The sequence below is a fragment of the Odocoileus virginianus genome, chromosome 4 (assembly GCF_023699985.2).
Source record: "Odocoileus virginianus isolate 20LAN1187 ecotype Illinois chromosome 4, Ovbor_1.2, whole genome shotgun sequence".
Taxonomy (NCBI): Eukaryota; Metazoa; Chordata; class Mammalia; order Artiodactyla; family Cervidae; genus Odocoileus; species Odocoileus virginianus.
The window spans coordinates 52,824,116-52,850,681 of NC_069677.1; the positions used below are offsets into that span (position 1 = coordinate 52,824,116).

Below are 26,566 nucleotides of genomic sequence, written 5' to 3' on the forward strand. Positions count from 1 at the left end.
TCCTAGCATATGGAAAGTGATTTCAGAATTTTTTTTAATAAAACCATATTTTCACAGCTTTTACACAAAGTTGACATTTTCAAAAGTTAAAACATTTTACCGTGGGGTTTCTCTGTATTTACATAACTAACTAAGGGATAAAGGATTCTTTCATTTAAGTCCTAAGAAAGACTTGCAAACTCATTTTTTACGAAAGTTTATTTTGGAAACATTAGTTTTTCAAAGAAGTAGATTATAATCTGAATTCAGACAGCATTTCCCAAATAAGCATTTTCTTTTCTTCCTTGGAGTTTACTATAAGCAACTTGGATGTCTTTTTAATTTTACAGTAGTGTTGAATGTTAGGGCATCTGATGAGATAGCAACTATGGAGGGCACTGTCTGTAACCAACTAGCTTATTTCTAGAGAAGACTGCAACATTTCAACCATGGAGACACATTCAGAGACAGCTTATGATAAAGACCCTGGAAAATATCCCTCACTTAGAACACAATCCACAGGGAAATGACAAGCCGATGACGTCTATGACATGCCTCGGAGCTGTGTCAGATAACTACATGCTCTTTGCTTTTAAGGTCTCCACATTCTAAGGGGTCAAAGACATTCAAATCGAAAATGAGTCTCATCACTCTCCACGACTAGCTTCATGGGATATATATATCAAAAAGAGCAAATCCTAACATTTTTCCAGATGAGTAATCCTTAGCAGAAGCCTAAAGTGAAATTTAGTTCTTCGGGCTGAAACCTTAAACATACTTAGAATATGTGTAATTTTGCAAATGTGGTCTAGGAGAATACATTCTGAAGAAAGAAAAAACTCACTACGAGTTTCAATTTCATTTAAGTAAATGATCTTAAATTTTCATAAAATTAATTGGGGTCTCAGTCTCCTCACCTGCAAAAGGGAAATGATGATGCATCACAGGACACTCTAAAGGATTAAATCAGATAAAACAAGAATTGTTGGAAAAACACAAAATTGATGCCCAGAGGCTGAAGAGTAATGCACAGCAATTAGAGGCAAGATCCCACAAAAAACAAGCAATCAGAAAGCTTGAAGGAGCTTGCTTTTGAAACATAATTCATCAACCATCTTCCTTGCTCTTAAATCAAGTGCTAGATTTAACTTGGCTAAATCACAAAGTTTACATTAAAATCTTTTCCATCAGCCGGAAAAACTGTGTGGTCCTGGGCTTGTTTAACTTACAACTGGCAAAGTCAAAAATCCATGTAATGGTTCAAAATCCACAGTTGCAAATGCAGTGCAGATGAAATACAGCAACTAAAATCCAGCCATTGTTTCTTTTTCCATGAAGTTCTACCCTGGTTTAAGATTGATAACTGCTAGTGACTAAGCTTGGTAACACTTTCGTCTGTCCCAACCAGGATCGTCAGCCAAGTTTAAATCTCCATGTGACAACTCAGAATCCACAGACTCTTGGAGCTTGCAAAAGCAATGCAAAAAGCAAAAAAGCACATAATGGCCCAAATGCCTGCAAAAAATAAGAACAGCCTGGTTGGCAGCTGGAGCATGTCAGGGCCTGTTTTGAAGCCCTGGTCCAAGGAATGTACTACACACAAGCACACACCAGCCTGGGAAGAAGCAAATAGCTCAGTTTTTAATCCTAAGTCATGATTAATACACTTTATGATTAGGGAAGAATCCATTTATTTTGAAATCATTCAATGTCAAAATAAAGATGATCACTACATGTTGCAAAGCTCGCCACAACCGTCTTGAATCACAAACATGCACACCATTGCCTAAGAGTTTACAAAACTAGGCCTGTTCTTTAACCTAATCCTAGACCAACGCCATCAGAGGCTAATACACAGAGGACGTACAGTATATCCCACAGTCAATACATACAAAATCTAGAGATATTTCACATTACCAGATCAGATGATCAAAATGACAATATCAACAAAATCACTGCTATTTGAGAGCTTATGAAGTGTGAAACTAAGCCCTCTATACGTATTATCTCACTTAATTCTATACCAACCCAAGGAGGTTAGATATACTATTATAACCACTAGACATCACGAAACACTTAAGATTTAGAGTTAAAAAGTACTTGCCTAACATATTACTGAAATGTCTATATATATATATACATATATATAGATTTTTATTTATTTTTTTTACATTTTGGCTGTGCCATGAGACATGTAAAATCTTAGTTCCCCGACATGTGGGATCTTAGTTCCCCAGGGATTGAACCCACACCCCCTGAAGTGGAAGCCAGGAGTCTTAATTGCTGGACTGCCAGTGAAGTCCCAAAATGGATATATACTTTAAAGATGGAGGATTTATTTGTGCACACCTACAAAGCTTAATAACACATCTGAATATAAACATTCTAGTTGAAAATTAGAAAATGTTACTTAACTTGAATTAATGCCAGTCACCATTTGACAAGAATAGGGTGAAGGTAACACATGTGCCTGATTGCCAGGGTTCCAAAAGGAGCGTTAGGGCAGAAGCCTTCAGGTGTCAACAATCAGTACATCCTTGTTTCCTGTCCACTGGCCACTTCCTCACCTGCGGTTGGGTCTTCAGAATCCCTTGGTCCAGTGTTCATTTATTTTGCCCCACTGCTGGATTGAAGCGAGGTATCCTCCAGTGGCGTGGAGCCAAAAAGCGCATCTGGGCTCTGACTACTGCTCAAATAGGCTGTGACCAAACTTCTGTTTATAGACACACCTTTACTCCAAATCCATTAATTCCTGCACCTTCTAGAGGTGCTGGGTTTAAATCTGGTTCCTTCTTGGCTTTCTTCACTACCAATTTAAACTTTCTCAGATTATCTGAAGTAATCACAGAGAGTCTTTATGCTTTTTTTAAGGTTTCAAAATATCACTCATTGCTGATATCTCTTTCTTCATTTTATTTAATTTTTTAAAAGCTTTTGTGCATTGATTATCCCATCATTTTTAATGGGATATCAGAAGGGAATAAATGTTAGACCACATGGCTACTCAGTCATCTGCCTCCCATTAACTTTTACAAAGATTTTAGATACCCTCCCTGCCTTTCTTCAGTCTTAACTAAAAGGACTGGATCTATTAATAAAATATTTGGGGGCTCCCTGCCAGTTAAAACTCCATGTGTCCACTGCAGGGGGGCTCGATTCCTGTTTGAAGAACTAAGATCCTACATGCCGTTCACCATGCAAAAAACAATTAAATTTTAAAAATACAAAAATATTTGTTGTCTTTATGCCTCTACTTGAAATGATACTTAAATAATGACTATTTATTACTTCAGACACTGGTTATTAGTAAAAGCTGAATAACGTGGACTAAAATACCCACATTATTGAAGAGATCTTGAGGTGAATTTCAAATTAATTTCTTTGTTGTTTCATCTCAGACTAGAGAAAAAGCATCATCAAACTAACTTCTGAGTGTCACTGTCTCAAGTGTCAGCTAAAGACGTTTGGTTTTAGAAAGAACAGTTTTTCTGTTACGTCTGTGAAATCGGGCAATTGCCTTAGTTACCAAAAAGCTTTGTAAAGTTGGTACCAGATAAAGTTGGTAAACTTATACTGGATATTGTGGAAGCAAAGAACATTTGCTAATGAAAAACAATGGCAACAGCCATTACTTCAGGGCAAAACAGGTTCTACAACGTAAGGAATCCCATACTCTCTGGCCAAGTTAAATTTAATGTTTTTCTTCTAAAATTTCGCTTTATGAACTAGTCAGGAAAGACGAAATGCTAGTATTAATACTACAAAACTTTTGTCAGTTTATTATCCATGCCTTCAAGTTGACAATTTTAATTACCAAATAGAGAAAACACTGCACGAAATAGATACATTGTGCTGTTACTCGGGTAAACATTTTCTGTATAATATAGTCATTTTATAAAATAATATTGAAACATGCATTTAACAGTATCCAGGGTTCCATGATATTTTAATTTTAATAGAATCTGATTAAAATTAGAGAAAAGAATCTTCTGGAGAAGCAAGTTCTGGGTGACTCCCATTTTGTCTGTTTACTATTACTGTAATTTACTTCTCCACACAAAGCAGAAACTGGAGAATCTGGCATTAGCTGCTCATTATATGTTGGGAACAAATTCAGTTCCTCAGGACACAAAAGCACGTTGATGGATATTTTTATTTTACTCGGCAGAAATTGAAGACAGCATAGTTTTAACTTTCAATTACTTCCCAAAGAAATATCAATGTTTTAACTTTGTAATGAGAACAAGAAAAACAAGCATGTCTCAAAGTTCTTTAGCAGCATATTTTTATAAGTTACAAATAATAGTATACATGATTATTGAAAAATGCAAATGAAAAATTGTCAGCATAACCTAGACATTTAGAATGAAAACTCAGAATTAAGATTGAAAACATATTGTGTTATAAAAAATCAAAGAGAGTTTTATCTAGTCTTCATTTTGCAGAAAATGTTTTAATACAGAAGACCTTATTTAGACCTTAACCCCATAGCAGTGGGGTTAATAATTTAGTCTTACACAAAAGGCAATTTCCTTTTCTGATAGTATCAGTCTTTCACCATCAACAGAGCTTAAACTTAAAAACAAGTGGAATTAAGATCATATTCTGCCCCAAATTCATGTAAATTAATCATACTTGGTCTCTATTAATATGGCATCTATCTATAAATTATTCTAAATGAACAGATATGTGAAAGCAGAACCCCTCCCCCCAAAAAAATCAAAAAAGTTCAAAGTGTTAAGTTGCTTAGTCGTGTCCAACTCTGCAATCCCATGGACTGAGCCTGCCAGAATTTCTGTCCACGGAATTCTCCAGGCCAGAATATTGGAGAGGGCTGCCATTTCCCCCTCCAGAGGATAAGGATGTACACAAACAGACAAAGTATATACTACATGTGATGTTTAATAATGAATTAAGTATTCATTTCTAAACAAAAGTTATCTAGTACTACATTTTTTCATGGGATGTTTAGGGTTTTAGTACATCTATGGGCCTCAAAAGACAGAGAGACCATGAATCCAGGGAGATTTCATGCATCTAAGTCAGAGGGAAATGGCCACAGTCACAGGTAGAAGGAAGTAGGTCCACAGCTGGGAGGTCAAAGACTCTGCCTTAGCACTGACCAAGGACATACTGGGACAGGATTTAGCTCTAATCATCCCAAGACAAAGAAAAAAGCCACACTCTTTGTAGGAGGGGTCAAATATATAAGACCAGTGGGGTTCCAACTGCATCCCCATGTATGCCTTTAAAGAAGGTTACAAAAAAATAAAAAAGAAAAAAGAAGGTTACAAAGCAAACAGCTGCCTGGCCTATGGCAGATACAGGGGTGACAGGTAGGCATTAAAGAGAAGGGCAAGTTCTCCATAGTCAAGGGGCTTGAGAAAGGTCCATGCAGTGCTTCTTGCCCTATCTGCTTCAATTCTGCCCCACCCTCCAGGTTCCTTCACTATTTCTGGGCCGAAATTCAGACCATGGTTTTCTTTTTCTCTATCCATGTTTCTCAAAGGGGACACAACAAGTATTTGGGTGGGACAATTCATGCTTGTCTGGGGGCAGTCCTACTAACATGTCTGGCACTTTCGGCCTCCATCTACTAATGCCAGCACAGTCCCAAGGTCACTGGAGCAAGCAAAAATACATTCTGAATGCCCCAAGGAGGCAAACACAATGAGCACCACCAATTCAAAACCAATGCTACAAGCTCTAGTATCTCATTTAAACCCACAGCGCCAAGAACGTACACAACTCAAATCTACATGTTGTGTCAAGATTTTCCTGGATTTCTAATCTTTTTCTCCTTTCAGCTAGACATCTTCCACTCATCCTTCACAGTTATTTTGAGCTTACCCCAAATTGAATCCCCTTATCTCCCTCAATAAGCCCCAACCTGCTTTTCTTACACCCTGGCTAATAAAACCATCATTCAAGGTCAAAGAGGCAGAAACTGGGAGGCAAACAAAGCTCTTCCTCTTTCTCACCAAGTTCTCGGGATTGTAAATTCTAAATATCCCTCAAGTCCTTCCTCTTAGGACAGCTATCAGATTCCCATCATCTCTGGCTATGTTTTGCAAAGGCCCCAAATTTTTCACCATCTTCACCTCCTCTCCAATGTAAACAGTGTACCACTATCATCTCCCAGGTCACCAGTTCACTTCCCAACTTAATTGCTCATTGTGCCCACCCAGCCTTCAGCAAACAGAAAAAAATCCTCAGCAGGAACACAAAAACCTTCACCATCTTGTCTCCTCCTCTCCTCTGATTCTCACCAGGGGCTCTAGGTCCACAACCTTCAGCTTCCCCCATCTGGGGGAAGCACCCTACTCTAGGATGCCTCTGCACACACACTAGGGAAGCTCTACTGACCAGTGAGGACCAAGAGCCACAGGGCAGATGGTTACTAGCCGAAATGCTCGAGAACCCAGGCATCTGGCAGAATAAGAGGCTCCACATGTATTGACGGAAATGAACAATTCTTTATATAGAAAATTCAGGAGGAATATCCACTGACAAATGTACACACCCAGAATCAGAATGATCTTGTCCTTGTCTGTATTCATGTAACGTCATCTTACACAGAAGGGCTTCTTGGTGACACTTACTAGCAAACAGTGAAGAACCCAAGCAGTTATGAGGAGGACCAGACATCACACTATGGAGTCAAATGCTGAGCATGCAATGATCTTAGCCTCCACTAAATATCCCATCACCTAGAGCTACAATTTTTCATCAGGTAAAAGTAAAGCAATGAAGACAGTCTTGATTATGCCACACTTAATAATAACAACAGTCTAATCAGTTTAGACACTGTTCATTTGTTTATCCAAGGAAAAAAATGAAAATTTTACGATTTCTTAAGACTGGAAACTCTTTCACGGTCGCACAATGAGAGTAACTCTTGGAGCCCAAATGCTAGAAATTCAACAAGCAGGCATTACATGATGATGAAATAGGTTTTGTAAATCTTCCGAGCACTTTGAGTCTTAAAAAGGCCATATTTAAGACTTCCCTGGTGGATCCAGTGGCTACAATTCTGCATTCCCAATGCAGGGAGCCCAGGTTCAATCCCTGGTCAGGGAACAAGAGTTCACATGCTGCAACTAAAGACCCTGTACGCCACAACTAAGACTCAGCACAAGTGAAACTGCTCAGTCGTGTCCGACTCCCTGCAATCCCATGGACTGTAGCCTACCAGGCTCCTCTGTCCATGGAATTTTCCAAGCAAGAGTACTGGAGTGGGTTGCCATTTCCTTGTGCAGGGAATCTTCCCGACCCAGGGATCAAACCTAGGTCTCCCACATTGCAGGCATATGCTTTACTGTCTTACCCACCAGTGACTCAGCACAGCCAGATTAAAAAAAAAAAAAAAAAAAATGCTCTATCTCAAATGAGTGTTTCAAACTTAAACTTTTGTAATGTAAGTTATTATGATACAGACATAGGATTACCACGTAGAAGCTAATCATTCTTAGTTGAAATATAACAAGATATTAAATTACATAGGTAAGCATCTCTCCAAACAAAAACACTGCATTTCAAATAAAAATAGAACAAAAAATGTAAAGAATAAAGATGTTTCTTTTTCTATCATTTAATGGAGGTTGAGATGTTTTTGTATTAAAAATGAAAAATAGACAAAAAACATCCAGAATAGCCTATTATAAGTTACTATCAAAATGAAAACATTTAGATTAAAATCGTAAGAGATTTAAATTTTGTCAGGGAAATTACAATAATAAAATGTTCATCTATAATTGAAATGAAATGACTTATTTCAGGGTTAACCAATTATGTATTTTTTTAGTCTCCATTTTATAGCTAAGTTGCAGAGGTTTAGAGACATTCTCAAGCCTAACCTACTACCTGCAAGGGCCCAGGCTCTTTCTGAATCATGCTCGGATACACGAGCAGTGCTCTCGAGGCCCAAAGACTCTAGGACCCAAAACATCCTCTGTTCAAGAACTGCTGTTACTCATCCATCAGAATTGACCAGCAGCTTTCTCAAGAACCATTGACAGGTTGTGAGAAGCAGGCTCATGGCCACGCAATTCAAAGAACAGTTCCGAAGAGGAGTAAAAACGTGCACCATGGTTTTCAGAAAATAAATTCTAATCAAAATCGTAACTTACATGCTATAGTTATCAAAACAGTAATAATTCTGTGTAGCAATATAACTGATATAGAGATTCATCATCATAGTTAAACCAAAGTACAAGTTAAAATGAAAGAGACTAATTTTGAAATCTGAACACCTGTCGAACCAGGACACACCATCTAAGGCTCTTGTTTTGCTCTCTTCACTAAGAGGAGGAAGATTTTTCATTTCTCTTAACAAAATGGGCAAGAATGGTGCCCCCCAAAAAGCAATGGGCTGAACACAAGCAACGACTCAGGTTCTAAAAGAGGACTTTTCAAGCTGCAGTGCATGTCACCACCTGCATACCACAGGCCTCTCTTCTCTAAGGTTCAACAGGTCCTCTGAACATGAATTTTTAAGTATCCATGTCAGATACAAGATTGCCAAGATCTTTTCCTGTGGCAGAATCTGGCTTCAGAAGTTGTGTAACTAGCATAAAATACTAGGAGCACTCACTGATCTGACCACAAATCCCATCTCTACAGTAGCCCAAACTCACACACCAGCCTGTTCATCACAGGAAGTTCAACCCTGTAGTTCAAAAGGAAAATCTATTATACCCGCACAGAGATGGAGCCAGGAATACATTCGCATTACCATCACTGCCTACCTGGCTGTGCCCTAAAGTGACAAATGAACAACGTCCAGATTCACAAAGGGTGTTCACCCCGAGACAGGTCCAGTCTTTGTGGGCCCTGAAGCCTATACAATTCGGAGGCCCTCTAAGAAGAAATCAGGCACTATAGCAAAAGATGCCCTTGCAAAGTCAGCAGCCTTGAAGCATAAGCTTCACAAGTTGAATGATAAACCCACCTTTGACTCAACTATAAAAACTGCCAATATTTGAACCATTTTGACCACCCAAAATAGCAACTTTGCACAGTTCAATTTAGTACACTGCTGCTCAAGGCTCCAGTACAGGCTACGTAGTTCCCTCAGGACAGAAGACTTCCCTCACTGTACTGAGGTACAGTAAAAATATAATAATAATGAAAGTTCTCCTAACAGTGCTTATGGAAAGTGAAACAGGGAAAACCTACAGAAATCATTATGGACACCAAGACCTCACTTTAAAAATAATATAGACATATCTTAAAAAGCAAGAGTGTGAAAATGTAAACAAATAATTTTTGTATTTAAATGTTATGATCATGAGTTACTTTTTTTCTTTTCCAACTAAATGTTGTTATATTACTGGCATAATTAAAGAGGAAAAATAAAAGGGATAAAGGGGAAGTAGGGAGAAAAACAAGGAATCCGGAGACCTCAGATACAAACGTCTGCTGTGTCAATTCACTATACACTTAGCATCCATTTACACATCAGCGACTTGAAACAGACCTTAAAATTTACTTCAAGGGACAAAGATAAAAGCCAATTGAACAAATGAGAGGCCCCACACCTCTCCTGTTTAGAGAACCCAGGTGTTTGTTAGTAAGGGATGCTGCTGCTGCTGGTAAGTCACTTCAGTCGTGTCCGACTGTGCGACCCCGTAGACGGCAGCCCACCAGGCTCCCCCATCCCTGGGACTCTCCAGGCAAGAACACTGGAGTGGGTTGCCATTTCCTTCTCCAATGCATGAAAGTGAAAAGTGAAAGTGAGGTCGCTCAGTCGTGTCTGACTCTTAGAGACCCCACGGCCTGCAGCCTACCAGGCTCCTCCGTCCATGGGATTCTCTGGCAAGAGTACTGGAGTGGGCTGCCATTGCCTTCTCCTAGTAAGGAACATCTAAAGGCCAATGAAAGCGAACTTACTTTTTGCTGGCCTCACAGACATCTGTAATATTGGAGAAAAGATGGTGACTCTCGGTCTTCGTCATCGTATCACTCAGCGCTTTAGAATTTTTAAACATTCGTATCAAGATCTCCAAACTGAGTAAATATGAGTGTTCAGAGGATATGACTTCAAAAATAGCCTGATAAGGAGGAAGAAGAAATGAGTTATTAATTCTTTCAATTAAAGAATTAAATTGAGCTCTCATAATTCTGCTGTAAGAATAACAGCATTTAAAAATGCAAAACTGTAAGTATTAAAAAAAAAGTACATTACCAAACTACTGTCTTTATATAAGGCACATATACCCAAATTTTGAGAAGCAGAGTCACTGCCTAGAGTGTAAATAGGAAAAAATAAAAGCATTTGGCATCCTGAGGTCACGTTTTGCCAGAGGGCAGAATCTCCCGGAGGAAGCTAGGGCAGGTCGTAAAACCTCAGGGTGACATTCATTAACCTTTGGGGTCATCTCCTCCAGCCCTGATTTCAAAGCATGCTGTTCTGGGACAGTGAAGATTTATGGACCTCCCCTGGGATTCAGAGACAATTTCTCACAAATCCATTTCTTCCCTCCCCTGTGGGTCCTTTCTCTCCCTGTGTTTTAATTCAACTAATTTGTAGTTAATATGAGCAAATATTCTGGGTGTATTAAGGAGCATGACTGGACCTACCCTCAAAAGGTTCTTATCAGCCACAGGAATTCTTTTATATAAACTCATACAATCGAAAGTAATTCTGTCCAGTAAGCCACTCTTTCTGCTCTCCTCACTGTCTCAAGAAGGAGTGAAGGACCCTCAGCAGAAACTCTTGGTGTCAGGCACACAGAGGTGGCTCACCTGATAAGCCTTCATTAACAACGAAAAGCCAGCCCATGTACGTGGAGAGAGATACCAGCGCCCTGTGTAAGGAATTCATCTCCAGCCTTAACAACATCAGATTCTCGTAGAACGGCCAGGCAGAGAGAATTCGTCAGGGAGGCGTGGTGAACATCCTTGCGGCTTGAGATTCCCATCCTTCCTGGAGATCGTCCCTAATAACAGAGCCATCATCACCGTGGCCTCCAGGGTTCATCCCCTTAGCGCCTGGCCCAGAGGGACCCAGCAGAGTCTCCTTATAAGAACCAGTGCTCCAGCTGAGGTCAGGCGGGAGCAGGCAGGCACAGGCAGCTAGAAGCTGGTAGGTGGGCCATACTCTGTGATACTCGGTAAATCAGGTCAGTGGTGCTAAGCTCATTGTTCACCTCTATTCTTAGCATCCATAATCATTTAGGTAAGTCTTACTTCAACGTGCTGATCTAGCCTTGGTTGTGTTCCAGGGACTTTAAGTGATATAACCATCATCTAATGATTACGTCATTAGATGTAAAGACAAGGATGTTAATAAGAGTTTCATTTAACTTGTATCTTGTGTGATTCTATTCAATTAATAGAATTATCCCCAGGAAATATAATACAGACTAAAGAAAGTTCACTCTTCCTGACCAAAAATAATGGATTTCGGGTTGTTGATGGATATGGTGCCTTGGAATGATTAAAAACCTTTCAAAGTAGAGGCTTTTGTAATCAAATCCAAAATGTGAAGATTCAAACAAAATGATATGATAAACTATACAGAATAGATCACAGGAAAAGATGAGTACATGGTAGTTTAACATAATACGTTTAATGTAATAACTTAAAACATCCTGCAATAGAAACATCAGCTACTTAAAGGAAAATCACATTAGACCTGTTAAATATCTGTATAAGAACAGAAATAAATCGTAAGTAGATTTGCAGATATCATTAAATTTTTATATCACAAATATGAATAAATATTCTCAAAATGTAAGGGAAATGGAGTAGATTTAAAAGAGAAGAAATATTCTAATGGGATCAGGACCCTGGAGAAGCTCTTGAGCTGTTTATGCCACAATGTTAAGAGTTAAAAAAAAAAAAAAGTACCACCTACTGCCCATCAATAGGAGAACATACTTTCTTTAGAAGTATTTATGCAATGGAGTACTATATAGTGGTTTGAATAAATGACCTAGCTTAATATGTCTTTACATGGATAAATCTCAAAAACAATGTTAAATGTAAAAAGCAGTCAACCAAAACACACATTCAGAATCATATCATCTATCTACATCTTAACAGGCACACACAAACATATGTACATAAATAGATGTAATACATGAACAGATGGATACACATTGATCCATAATTATAGTTATCTCTAGGGAGGAGAGGAAAGGAATGAAAGGAGGAGAATGTAAGACTTCTATTTTATTGAAAGTCACATTTTCTTTATCAAAATTAGAAAAATTATAAATGTAATAATTTTTTAAATTATCTGTGATGTATACACCAATGTTATACACTATTCTGATTTTTTTTAAATAGTCCTATAATTCACCCTTATATTTTTGTGTTATTGCAAGCCAATGAAATAAGAAAGGGGTACTTCATGTCCTCTATGGAATCTATTTATATGCATGCATATGCCCAAGCTTATTTATCTCCAAACTTATATGCATAAGATAGAAGGAAAGTGCTTTGAGAACTTCAAAATATTATTAAAATGAGCAATTTTCTTAAGCTGCATTTACTAAATTTCAAGTTATGAAACTATTGCTATCTGTTCTATCTTTTATTAAGCAAACTTGTGTTTTGGTATAATTTTAGATTTCTAGAAATCTTGCAAAGAGGGTTCAGAGTTTTTCCACTATCATCCTTTTTCAGTTCCAGAATCTAATTAGTGTCTTTTCCATTTTTAAACACACTTCTTCCAGTGTAAATATTATACCTGGACTAGGTGCTTTGTTAAGTGAAAATGACATTTTATTTTTAGTTTTTGTTTGCTTAATTGCTCAGTCATGTCCAACTCTTTGCAATTCCATGGACTGCAGGGTCCTCTGTTCATGGGACTCTCCAGGAAAGAATACTGGAGTGGGTAGCCATTCCCTTCTCCAGGGGATCTTCCTGACCCAGGGAATGAACCTGGGTCTCCTGCATTGCAGGCAGATTCTTTACAGTCTGAGCCCCCAGGGACTAGATGCTTTGTTAAATTAAAATGACATTGGATATTTTAAATTTTCTTTTCTGGGAATTTACATGTAATTTTATTTGACAATAATCACATAATGTTTTTGTAAAAAAAATAAAAAGAAAATAAATACGCTGTCAAAGGAAAATGCTCAACAAAACAGGCACCCCGAGAACCCTAAAGAATCTGCTTGATAGAAAATATATCTTTTGGAACTTCCCTGGGGGTTCAGTAAGACTCTGTGCTCCCAATGCAGGGGACCCGGGTTCAGTTCCTAGTCAGGGAACTAGATTCTACAAGCTGCAACTAAGATCCAACACAGCCAAATAAATTAATTAAAATTCAAAAAAAAAAAAAAATACCTCTTGTCGCTTTCTTTCCTCCTGGCTAACTGTCTGAGATAATCCATTTCTTTTCACCTAGAGTAAAAAGCAAAATAAAGTTGAGCTCATTTAGTTTCATAAACAACTTCTTTATTATGTAAGGCATAATTCTATGCCCTTCAAATATGAATTAACTGCAAAATGCTGAATTCAGTACATATTAATTTTGAGTCTCATATTCCCCAGATGACATTTAATCACATTAATAAATTAGCATAGTACAACATTCAAGGAATGAAAAGTGTCTACAACACTACCCAATGGGTTTGAGTTAATTTGTTCTGGTCTTAGTTCTGGCTATTCCTAAAATACTTACAAAATTAATCTCCTAATTCATAAGTGAAGAAGTCCCTGACAACAAAGGAAAGGAAGCCACCGCCCTAACAGTTTACTGCTCAGAAACCCTGGTCAGTAATGTGGTGTCCTTATTACATTGAAAGTGTAATTTTAACACTATGTGAACACTCTGAAAACAGAAACTCAATGGAACACCAACGCGCTTTACAAAAACCCAATCAAACAAGAAAACACAGGCCTCTTGGCCCAATTTCAACAGGTTTTTGGGCATATTTAATTTTGACAAATAAGGATGTTAATCTGATATTCTTTGATGAAGCAAGAGTAACCTGCAGGAGCCAAGAATGCCAGCCCCATACTGGGAATAATGCAATTGTGTCCATGGTTGAATTCCGAAGTCCCTATCTCAACTGCCACACATTTCTACTTGATTGCTGCAGTTCCTACCAAAATTCAGTCTCTAACTCAGAACAGAGGTTGAATTATGAACCCCATGAAGGCAGGACCTGGAGTCTGTTCTAATATACCTGGCCCTGAGTCCAGCACATGAAAGGCATGCACGCTTTTCAGTTAAAGTTTAATCAATGAAAAGTAAAGCATGTACACAATACCAACCAACTAGATCTGTAACTTGACAGAGCAGCAAAAAAGGAGAAAGTCCTCCCCTCATGTGAAAAAGCAATAATAATAAAATGTAACACAGGTCTTCAAACGTTTTGCTATCTACTTCCTAAAAAAACTAAAAAACCATGTTCCCTTAGACCCATTTTATGTTGACATTTCAAATTTTCATCCAAAATTTAAAGAATCTTAAAGACATATTTTCCTATTAATTGTAAATCTAGACATTTTAACCATGTACTATCATATTCTTTTAAATGTATCTAGTGGAATATAAAAACCATGATGACAATATCCACCATCATCCATTTAAAACACATGGAGATTTTACATTATTATTTTACATAATAATTTTACATTATTCTTCTTTCTCCTTGAAAACCCATTTCTATGTCAATTTTCCCTCCAAATTTCCTGATATAATTCTGTGTCAGAGTATTTAATTAGTCACTCTAGCATATTTAGGGCATAGGTTTCTACATTTAATTTTCTAAAATTTCTTGTGATCAATGAGCTTTAAGTATAAAGAATCTTCTGGATTGTATAATCACTACAAACACCATTAATAATCCATAATCAAAGTGATGCAATTATTTCCAATTTCAATGTATTAAGCACTAAAAGTAAAATTTTACTGAGATTGCAACTCTGAGTGAGATGGAGGTGGGGGTGTATGGTGGCTTCATTCAAGGAGGCTTTGCTGAAACCAATATTTCAAATTGACCCCATTTTATTTTGTGCTGTGATTTAACATGCTGACACAGGGCACCAAACACCAAGTAAGATTTGAGATGGGCTTTCTTTAGACAAATGGCAAAGGGGTAACTGTGAAAAGTGGAAATTGGACAACAAAATCTGGTGTAACACTTTAACTGCAGATACACTCTCAGTTTTAGAGAAAAGAATGCCTAGGAATTAAGGATCTGGAAAATGGTCCCCCTTAAAACTATTCCTGCCCACCACCTTGCCTGGTCTTGCTGAATGCAGGCATGTGATGTGTACCCCAGTGTGAAGACCATTGGTATACAGTTCTTTACATGGGGTCAGGGAAATAAAGACACCTATATGTTACTGCCTTCAATCCGGTTGTTAGAAAAGATTATAGAGAGCAGTACAATAGCGTAGAAAGAGTCCTAATTCAATAGTAAAATCAACAATCATTTACTGACTGCCAGGAAATATGCCAATATTTTATATGCCTGTGATCACTGAATCCTCAGAAAAACTCTAAAAAAGCCAATACTATTCTTATGCCCATTTCACAGACAGTAATAACAACTACGACTTAGGATTCCAGATCACATAACTAACAGATACGAAGGCCAGGATCCTCATCCAGGCGTACCAACTCAAGGGCTCCCACTCTTAATCATGATATTATCAGGGATAGGGGACCCCCAGTTTTCCATGAGGGCACCTTACTTCTAAGGTCGGGTGACTGTCACTAACGATGATCCCTTCTAATGCCAGGTCTGCATCAAGTCTCCATATGTTTGTTGTCATCGCACATATCACGGGGTGTTCTCAGCCTTATCTACCATGCTGACACTGGGCCAGCCTGCCAGCAAGAATTCATGGTTAAAAAGGCTTCTTCATACATTTTAATAAGGGAGGAGACTGGCCAAAAGAATGAAACCGTTCAGAGCTGCTCCCATTTGGTTAACGTTGAGCAGGAATTTCACAGGATTTCCTGCCTGACTCAAAGCCCAGCAGATCAATATCCTGGCGCTGTGCCCACAGTCTCGGGAGGTGATGTCACCAGCAAGAATTTCCATGCCACCAGCATCTGCATCCACAGCTACTACTGAGTTCAAACACAGAAATCTTAAGGGGAAGAAAGTAAAGCATGTGGGCTTAAAGACCTACCCAGATACAGCTAGGTCACTGAGGGATTAAGAGTACTTCATCCTATCCAAAAGAAAAAAAAAAAATCCCCAGCTAAAGGAGCTGCCCTTCTGAGGGAGAAGAGAAGGTAGTTTTGAAACAGGCAAAGCACTCATACATAGAATTATCATCTTTCACCAACACTAATAAAAAATGATCAAACATTCCTTTAACCAAGAAGTCATCAATTAGAAACCAGTAGCCCATACAGAATTGACTGACAAAGAAAACAAAAGGTTCTAGAAAGTACATTCTTGGGTTATAATTAAGAAAACGGGCACATTCAAGGATCCAGAAGGCCAGGTCTGGAGTTACGACAAGCCGGCTCTACCTGGCTGACTGCCAGACCACTGCTTGGGGCCCGGCTGGACGGGTTCTTCTCCAGAGCCAAGAGAAGGTTTTTTGTCCACCTGAGATCTTCCACGTGCAACTCTAAATTACACAGTACCTGAGAGCAGGTGCCTGCAGGCAGAAGATCAAGAGCGGGCAAGAGGACTTCAGAGACCGAAGAATGTGGAAAATGAAACCAGAAAGAGAAGGGTAGAGGGGATATAAGAGGGCCCCACAGAGACTGGCAGGAGACAGGCAGGAGAAAACTGGGAGAATGAAAACACAGAGCAAAATGTCAAGTGGAAAGAAACAAGGAAAGAAGGGGGAGGAAGGGAGAGAGGGAAACAAAAGAAGGACAAAGGCTGTGTGCAAGATTTTATAGTATGTATCTCTGGAAATTTTCTATTCAAAACCAACGACCTATTACTAAACCGAAGTAAATATCACTGGTAAGCCCAGGCTTTTCTTTTGCACAAGCACACAAATATGTGTGTAAAGCATATGTTTCCAATAAAACCTACAGTTTTTACATGTTTTCTGCGGTTTGCACACTTTTGCTAAGAGAATTAAAATATCAAGTTTATCACATTTCTCCAAGTGTTCTCCTTGTTTCCATGTGTGGAAAAGATGATACACCAGCTTCCAAAACGGAATTCCTATTCTGTCATCTAAAACGAAAGAAACTAAATCGCACAGGCTCTTTTTTAAAACTTTTTACATATGTATCTTGCAGTAGCGGCTCCAGCCCAGCACAAAGGGGAACACACAGACTGCCAAGCAAGAAGCCTTTACAGCTCTCTCCTGACCTCACTAGAACTTGCTCATCGCTTTAAATTTCCTATGTAACTATATCATCAGTAAGTACAGTTACAAATGAGTAGTTGAATGAAACATTAAGAGCTACACTCAGTTTGAGGTTCTTGATTTTGTACAATCTAACTAATTCACAAAACTGTTTAAATCTTGCCATGGCAGATTCTACACTCTTAGGAGAACATGTGAATATATGTCAATATTTATTTGACATATATGACATCTATTCAAATAAAAGTGGATACAAATTAATTCAAATAAAACTGTAGCCCACAACTACAGTTCTGACATATGTTTAAAAATATGAACATATATTATGTGACTTGTCAAGGCAGTGAATGCAGGGAACTCACTAATCTCATAATAGTTCTAAATTCATAATTATAAATTATATTTTTACTGTTGTAATTGGTATTAAAATTCTCCACCTATGATTTTTTGTAATCAACATATTTTCCATGTTCAAAAGAGACGAAAATTAACAATTGGCTAAAACTAATAAAGAACAGTAGGAGATACTTCATCAATGGATATACTGTCTAACTGGCTCCAAGATATAGTTTTTGAAATTTAAGGTAAACTCCCCAAAGGATAGATCCAAAAGTTACTCCACCTAAAATTGATACCAAGTTTAGTCTGAGAAAGACAGATATCATATGATATGACTTATATGTAGAATCTATAAAAATTATATAAATGAACTTATATACAAAACAGAAACAGATTCATAGACATAGAAAGCAAACTTATGGCTACCAAATGGGAAAGGAGAGATAAATAAGGAATTTGTGATTAACAGGTGCATACTTCAACATAGAAAATAAATAAACAGCAAGGAGCTGATATATAGCACAGGGAACTATACTCAGTACTTTATAATAGCCTATATGGGAAAAGAATCTAAAAAAGAATAGATACATGTATATGTACAACTGAATGACCTTGCTCTACACCTGAAACGTGACACTGTAAATTGACCATGCTTCATTTTTTTATGATTAAAAAAATAAACAAAATGTATGCCAATTTCCTTCATGATCCTTTGCAAGCCTGAGCTTGTTAGATGACTATCTCATGAAGGAACAAGCAGGCTTCAGGTAGTAATTCCACTTCTGCACTCATGACAGATACAGGTGATTTCACCTTGTGAAAAGCTGTCTTAAGGAAACCGAGGCAACGTTCCTTGGCCTCTGACGCCGCTGACTACAGAAGGTAGTAAAAGCCGGGTTCTCTACGTTTCCAACAGAATCCTGAGGTTGCCGTGTGTAACTAAGCCTACCAGAGCATAGAGCCTGCCCTCTAACTGTGTACAGAGCCAAGAGGAATTACCCCAGTCTCCAGGCTGCTCGGATCATTTTCTATGGGGTAAACAGGGATATGACCTCAGGCCCTCTATGACTTGACATTGTTTCTATACAGATAAGATGGGTGCACATTCTTTCTCTTTTTCCCACCAACCGAAGTAACTAGAACAGGAGGGCCTGCAAAAGACTGATGACCAAAGAAGCTCAGAAAAGTAGTCAATTAAAAATGAGATCAGATATTTATAATCCAAGTTCACTCAGGCTCCATAAAGCACTGATGTCTACTGAATACCCACTGGAGCTAAGACCTTCAAACATAGAGTTACCCATTCGTGGAAAACCAGCTGGTTTATTCATGCCTCCTGGTGACTTGCTATTCATGGGCTTCTATTCTGGAGAGTTCAAGTGGGAAGAGAATGAATTGCAAAGTAAAATTATACCGCGGGACACAATCACTCCTAGGTCCTTTCTACAGGCTTAATACAAATTGAACAGTCCCGGAATTTCCAATGAGTTAAGAGTTCTTTCACTCCAACAACATAGGAACAGCAGCTCGCTGAGAGTGTGCTTGAAGTTCCTAAAATGAAAAATCTGCCATGGGCCTGAAACTGTCTTCTGAAAGTAGCCCCCTAGGTTGTCTCAGGCCCTGTCTCGTCCACTGAGAAATCACTGGGATACGGTCCACCTAAGCAACAAGCTGCTGCAGAACGCCCATACCAAGGGCCCGAGATCCAGACGACCAAAGATGAGATAACCGAGGTCAAGATGGGGACAGTGCGGTATTTTTCAGGAGAAACAGGTACATAGATCACTATTTTTTAGAATAATGAGAGGTAGAAGACAATGGCCCATTTAATAAATCGTATGTTTAATTTAAAATGATCTCCAGTGACATGCCAGGGATCTCATCGTTTGTTCAAAAAACCAGAGCTCCTCTCTTATCTACTGTTGTTAAAACAGTAAAATTCTATAATCGTAAAACTACAAATTCTATAAACTTAAAACTGAAAATGCTATAATCCTCACCAAAACTTGAATCTCAAGAAACAGTAAGCTCTGCCGGCCTCCCAGAGGTAACCTCGCGTCTGCTAAAACTGTGGCCAGCTCAGATAAGGCAAGGCAGGGCTCGGGGCTCTGACCGGAAATGGCCTGGGTCACCCTCTATAGTCAGGGCCAGGATTCCTCACTGAGTCCCAGTTACTTCAATACAGATATGAGGCCCAGAGTACAGACCACAAACAGCAAGGTCATTAAATAAACTTCTGTGCCTTGTAGAACTTAGGAGACAAGAGCGCATGTGTTACTTTGTAGGCAGTCCCTGTAAACCAGTATCCTTTATTTAGCCAAGACCTGATTCAGAGTTCTGGTTGTTCCTCTTGTATTTCTCCAACTTCTGATGTATCCAATGCTTACCATGCACCAGGCACTGTTCTTCCCATGCATCTAAACCTTCTAACAATACCACAAGAAAGGTATTATTAATGCTATTTTACAAATAAGAAAACAGAGACACAGGAAAGTTGTCATCGTGAGCCCTAATAAGTGGTCAAGCTGGTATTCAACTCAGGCTTGCCTGCTGCCCACAAGGACAATCTCTCTACCACCGCTGTGCGCTGCCTTCTCACAGTTCTGAATTTCTTCGAGGTGTGCGTGACCCGCAGCTACCCTTCCTTTAAACTAAGGTCCTCCCCTTGGATGCCTCAGAAACTGCATCCCCAAATGAATTCTCAGCTCTTGCTCCAGAGAAAGCGAAGCTGTTGGCAGGGCGCCTGGCAATTTAACTTGTTGATTAGTCCTGACATCCGTGGAATCTCCACAAATTCCTCTCTTTGACTTGTGGCTCTCAATACCATTCACTCCCCTGCGGGCTACTGAGCCTGGACCCAGGTGGACTCAAGCTCTATGCCCCAGTGAGAGAGAAGCCCACTTCTGCTTTTTCTATCAGCAACCAAGGGGGGAAAATGAGATCAGGACACACATGAAAAGTTAATGTCACAGAAGTAAGATAAAAAGGAAAACTTGTTTTAGGGGGAAAAGGCAATTCTATAAAATTATTTCATAAAAGATGAGCAGTTTTTAAAATTGGGATATTTAATAAAATACTGAGGAAGAGACCAGACTAATAATGATGGTGAACAGTGGCAAGAGGCGGGGATGGTGGTAAAACCATAGCAACTTTTAGTCTTGTTGTGTTAGGTTTTGTAATAAGGTGAATACACCTGCATTACCTTCATAATTCAAAAATGGCTATTTCAAAGAACTTAATTTAAATTTTGAATTTTAAATTGGAAAATTAAGAACAAACTGATGACTAACTAAGGGGAATTGGTTAAAAGAACCAAACTAAAAAAAAAACAACACAAAAAACCACCTATTTGATGAAGTATAAATATGGGCTTTACAAAAGTTGTTATGAAAGAAAGTTTAATGACATGAAAAGTCATTCACAGTGTTGTTAAGAGGGAAAAAATGGGTTAAAAAACAGCAGGTTTAATGGTGAACAAATATTTACAACATTATTAAATGGAAAATATGAGCAATAAGACAATTTTTTTATTAATTTTTGCTTAAAGGAAGAGGAAAATTCTAAATAATCATTAAGAAAACAAAAAAGTCTGAAAAGTTATATACCCAAATATCAACAGTGACTACATGGGAAGGATTTCAAACAATTTTTACTTTCTTCTTTTTATCTATTGGTACTTTTTTATTTTTCACTAATAAACATCTCTTAGCTTTGGAATTAAAGCATCGCTTTTAATAAAAACTAAGTTTCAAAGTCTTCTCTCAAAAAAAGAAACAAAGCAAGTAGGGTAGGCAAATGACACAGTGTAGAGATGCCAATAATACCTGCATTTCTTAGTTGCTGCCCACAGGAAAGCTCCTGAGAGGTAACCATTCGCAGATAAAAGCAGCTCAGATAAAGGCAGGTGATGAGAAAGGTTTCGGTCCAGCCCAAACCAGGTGGTGGCTTATGAGGCAGTGCTGACAGTGAGGGATGACAGGCAGGCATGCAGACGGGCGACCAGAGGACAGGGCTAGAGGTGCGAACTGACAATGAAGCCGACGACATGGTTGAAGGCATGAGTCGGGAGGTGCTGACGAAGACAGCACAGGGCTGAGGGGCTCTTCTTGCAGAAGAGGACACCTGTTTATAGAGCAGGTGCCGACATCTTTGTTGCCATTCTGCTTTTGCTTGTTATTTTTGTCAAGTGGCAGATGGATAGGAATGATCACCTCCAAACAGTAAATTCCTTAGAACAACACTGACGCTGAAGTGAGTGTCTTAGATTTGCAACACAATCTAAACTTGAGCAAAAGTGGTTTCGGAAAAGTGGGTACTAAAGTGAACTGATGTTTTATGTGCCATGTTCAAAGCATGCCATGATCCCACTGGGCAGGAATTACCTTATTATATGGAGGGGACCTGAGAAACAGGCATAGAATTACCAATATTCTCCCATTTACCTATACCTCAAGTTTCATTTTCAATTACTCAAGCAATTATTTTACACTTCTGTTGTTTTTATTTTCGACTCTTGGCCCATCTAGCCCATTGAGTTTTAGTCATAACCTCTAGGGAGCACTTTCCTGGCCTTTACTGCTTTCTACCACATCTACCTGTGCCATTCATTTCTGCATTTTGCCCTACATTCTTTCAAAAACATCACTTAGACCTTTCATTTCTGTTGCCTCCTAAACCAGCTTCTAAGTTCCCACAGAGTAGGTACTGGCTTCAGGTTTGTTGTGTTTGCCCCATTCGCCCCAATGCAGTGGAACACGTGTGAATTCTGGAGTCAGACACTAGCATTTTCAGACTACAAACTTCTCATCACTTAGTGAACAGCAAAACAAAGCCCCCAAATTTCTGCTCGTCATCCACGTCAGGGTAACAAAACAGAAAGGACAGGACAGAAAATGCCATAGGGCACTGTATGTATTAAGGGTAACTTCCACACTGGGAGCTTTTGTTCGAGGTACACAGACATGCGCACCCATGAACACACATACTAGGTTAGAAGTACAATGTATTTCTCATTATGTTAAGCTACCGATACCAACCACGGTTGCAGGGTAACTCCACCATGTGTACATTTCCACTAGATATGTCAGTCATGTCACTGTACACTCTCATTCACACATGAAAGAAAAGCTGTCCTACTCAGATTCCGCAGAAGCAGCAGCCCAAGTGGCCAGATTTCTCATCATGTGGGGGGTCAAAACAGATTGGAACAGGGCTGGTTAAGCACTGATCAAATAACAGTAAATGTTTAAATGACCTATTTAAGTGTGGGGGGGCAGGTGAAGAATTAGTGTCTAAGTCTACATGATTATCTCTTAAGAAACTCAACAGGTAGCTATCCATGGAAAGCTAAAAGGGTAACATGAGAAGGGCCAGGACCATGCTAGGTAACCTCAAGTCTAAGTTACAAGAACTCAGAAACTTCGAGTGTGTAGGAGCTCTCAGGAGAGCAGACAGACCAGGCAAAAAGGGAAAATGAGAAGACAGCCAACAGGCCACTTCCGAGATGGAGTCATATTATTGGCCAAGTACCTGATGGAAATGCGGTTTCTGCTCTTTCAGGGCCCTAGGTACATGGCCGTTATTTTGAAAAACTTGAAAGGCTCTGTTCCAGGTAACCTCAAGACCATAAGAAAAACAGTAGGACAGGAACCATATTTGTCATCTCAGAGTCTCACCTGCCTCAATATATGGTGGAGAAATAGCAGTCACCCTCATGGTATTGTCACAAGGACGATATAAGCTGAGTGAAATAACCCAGTCCAATCCCTGCAGTACAGTATCCTCTGCAAGTCCTGGGTTAATACTTCACCTACATGTAAAAAAATTAATATCACGATGATCCAATGACAAGTCCCAGAGCTACAGCCACCCTGCAAGTCAGCCTCCACCCTGCCTGCTCCCACTGAGACCAGCTGAGTATGAATTTAGCAGACAGCAGCCATAAACCTTTGTATATCACTACCAGAAGCAGGGTTTCCTGCTGCTCCAAACGGGAACTGTTCCATTTTTATTATTGCAGTCAGATGAGTAGTAGAGTTTATCTCCTACACCAAAGGGGAAAATAATCTGCAATTTCCTTTCACTGGCAACAATACTTCCTTCTGCAGAAGCTGTCCACTGGCTATATAGTCCTTATGCCCCCAAATAGCAGATATACAGGTAACAAATGCCAAAATGATCCTAAGACAGAAGAGTACAGATTAATCATGCAGAAAATCAACAGGCTTTAAGTATTCTGGATAAATCAAACAAATTTAGAAACAAACTTTTAAGCACTAGCTCCATATTTATAGATTCAGTAGTCATTTTGATGGTGACAATTTCTCTATTCAATCAACAAGGAGACAAGTCACTCTGTGGATCTGGAATGGCCCCTTCACTGGACCGAGAGAAGAGACACCACAAGGGGACATCTTAAGGTCAAGAGGGCAAACACAAGAATCTGATGGATGATTTCCACAAGCCCAAGTTTAGTACTGTAAAGCCCTTCCCCATAGTTATTCAGAACTCCTCAAGCAACTGAGCTGGGACTTTCCCCGGTGGTCCAGTGGTTAAGAACCCACCTTATGATGCAGGGGACATGGGTTCAATTCCTGGTCGGGGAACTAAGATCCTACATACCGTGGAGAAATTAAGCGCAAGCATCACAACTACTGAATCGGCACACCACAACTAGAGTTCATGAGCCTCAGCAAAAGATCCCGCGTGCCACAACTGAGGCCAAATGCAAATAATACATAAAAAAGTAAAGCAAAATCACTGAGCCTGCTTTCCTCTTACTTAACAACACTGTATTCCTACAGACTCCTATTGTTCTTAAATGCATCCCATCCACACCCCCAAAAGACATTATCAAGTGAAGGACAAGGCTGTAATTTAATTTGATCTCATAGTATGCAAACACCTAACATAGGTAGTTTTAAACTATGAAGATACCAAATTTCCTAATGTATCAAAGACATTTATTAAATCCAGGATGTAGCCAAGAAAATGTCAATAACTTTTCTTTTAAAATAAAAATTAAAAACAGCCTCCACAAAGTCCCTAAATAGGAAACTTTCTGGCTATTTTAACTGCTGGGTAGCTTTCTGTTATTTTCACTTATGGAATTAGGTTTGGTCTTCATTCATTCACTCATAAATTCATCACAGATTTACTGTAAGCCTACTGTAGTTCAGGCACTGTTTCAGGTGCTAGGGATATAATAGAGAATATAACAAAAATCTGCCTTCATGCAGTTTTTATTTCAGTGGGAAAATATGGACAATTAACAAGAAAAGTAAATCACATAGTATGTGAGAGGGGTAAGTGTCAGGAAGAGGATAAGAAAAGATAAGGAGGTGGTAGTGAAAGAGTCATGTGTACGTTGAGAAGACAGCAAGTGCAAAGGTCCTGAGGCAGAGTGCACCTCGCAAAGAAGGAACATCAGCATAACTGAGCAACAAGCAAGACAGAGATGCAAGAGAGGAGTTCAGCAGAGTAACCAGGGGCCAGAACACACTGGTCTGTGTAAGGCTTGGTCTTTACTTTGAGTGGAGTTAAGAAATCACTTAACACTTCAGAAAAAACAGGATGCCTTAGTACATTGTAATAGGGTCACAAATCAGCAATGTAACTATATAGCTGCTGCATGGAGACGAGAGCAACAGGCACAGAGGAAGACGCAGGGAGCTGAGCTGGGAAGCACAGGGGACAATGCCCTCCATGTTGACAGAATGGCAGACGCAAAGCAGCTCTATTCTGAAGGTACAGGCAACAGGCTTTGCACCAAATTGGAAGCAGGTTATGGGAGAGAGAGGTGTGAGGAATGGCGCCAAGGGTTTTGATCTTCAAGACTGGAAAATGGAGTCATTATTTGCTGAGAAAAAGAAGAGATTGTGAGAGAAGCTGATTTGAGTGGGAGAGAAGGGAGTGATCAGAAGTCAACTTTGGGACAGGTTAACTTTGGGATGCCGGCTAGACACCAGAAATGAAGTTGGAGATCCTCGCCTGACGCTCAAGGAAAGGTCCAGTCTAGAGACAGAAACCTGGAGATCGTCAGAGGCAGATGATCCATTTAAAGCCACAAGACTAGGAGCAATGAGCCTGGGAGTGCAGATCAGAGAGGAGCCCCAAAGATGGAGCCTTGGGACTCCCAACCGTTAATGATGGGAAGAATGAGGACTCACAAGGAGATCAAGGAGCTCCAGGTGCACTGACTTGATCTCAAATCCCCTGACCCTCTATCCTCAAAGGGTCTGTGTACGTGATGTTTCCCTGCCTGGGACCCCTCCACCCTGCACCCACCCCCTCCAACAACAACTCTGACCCGACATGTATCTGGCAGCTGATGAGACGGCAGCTCTTGTCACCTTCTTTGTCGTCTTCCCTTGACTGACAGCAATATGCCCAAACAGATGCCCTTCCCCGAAGGGTCTCAGAACAGCACAAGCCCATCCTTCACGGCAGTCACACAGCAATTCTGCATGTATTTAGGGGGTTATTTGGTGTCTGTCTTACCAATTAGGGTGTCTGCAAGGACATGAACGCAGGGTGGGGTCTGTTTGTACTCCATCACCAGTGTCTAGAACAGGGCCCTTCATAAAGAATAGGGGAAGGAAGGAATCCTTGATCAACCTCTCATCAATTTTCTGTTAAATGAAATAAGACCCTCTTTGTGTGGGTCCCAGGTCAAGGTCTGCAGTTGAAACATCTCCTTTTATACTTATGCCAACCAAAATAAAATACCCTTGTGCTCATGTCCTCCCACGTTCTTGGAGCACCCGTCTCTTCTGCCCCCTACCTCCCCTTGGGGCCTCAGGCATACACACCCATTTTCACAACCCATTGTTCTCCCCAGAGAATCAATAACATAAATATTGGCACGTAAATTAGTATACTCATTGGCTCTTACTTACTAAGCTCCAACCAGAATATTTATTTTTTTTCTCAATCCCTATATATTTTCCAGAAAGGGTTATATAGTTCAAGTTCCACTAACACTATAATTCAG

At 39.4% G+C, this 26,566-nt stretch overlaps 1 protein-coding gene across 2 annotated transcripts in view; it reads right to left on the reverse strand.

The window, feature by feature from the left end:
* The window catches only part of ARHGEF26 (Rho guanine nucleotide exchange factor 26), a 136,600-nt gene that overhangs the window by 94,859 nt on the left and 15,175 nt on the right, over nucleotides 1–26,566 (reverse strand). For both annotated transcript variants that reach the window (XM_020879458.2, XM_070466560.1), the window contains exons 5-6: nucleotides 13,279–13,335; nucleotides 9,871–10,031 (exon numbers count right to left, since the gene is read on the reverse strand). In XM_020879458.2, the coding sequence (XP_020735117.1) occupies nucleotides 9,871–10,031; nucleotides 13,279–13,335 (218 nt within the window). The remainder of the gene's footprint in view (nucleotides 1–9,870; nucleotides 10,032–13,278; nucleotides 13,336–26,566) is intronic.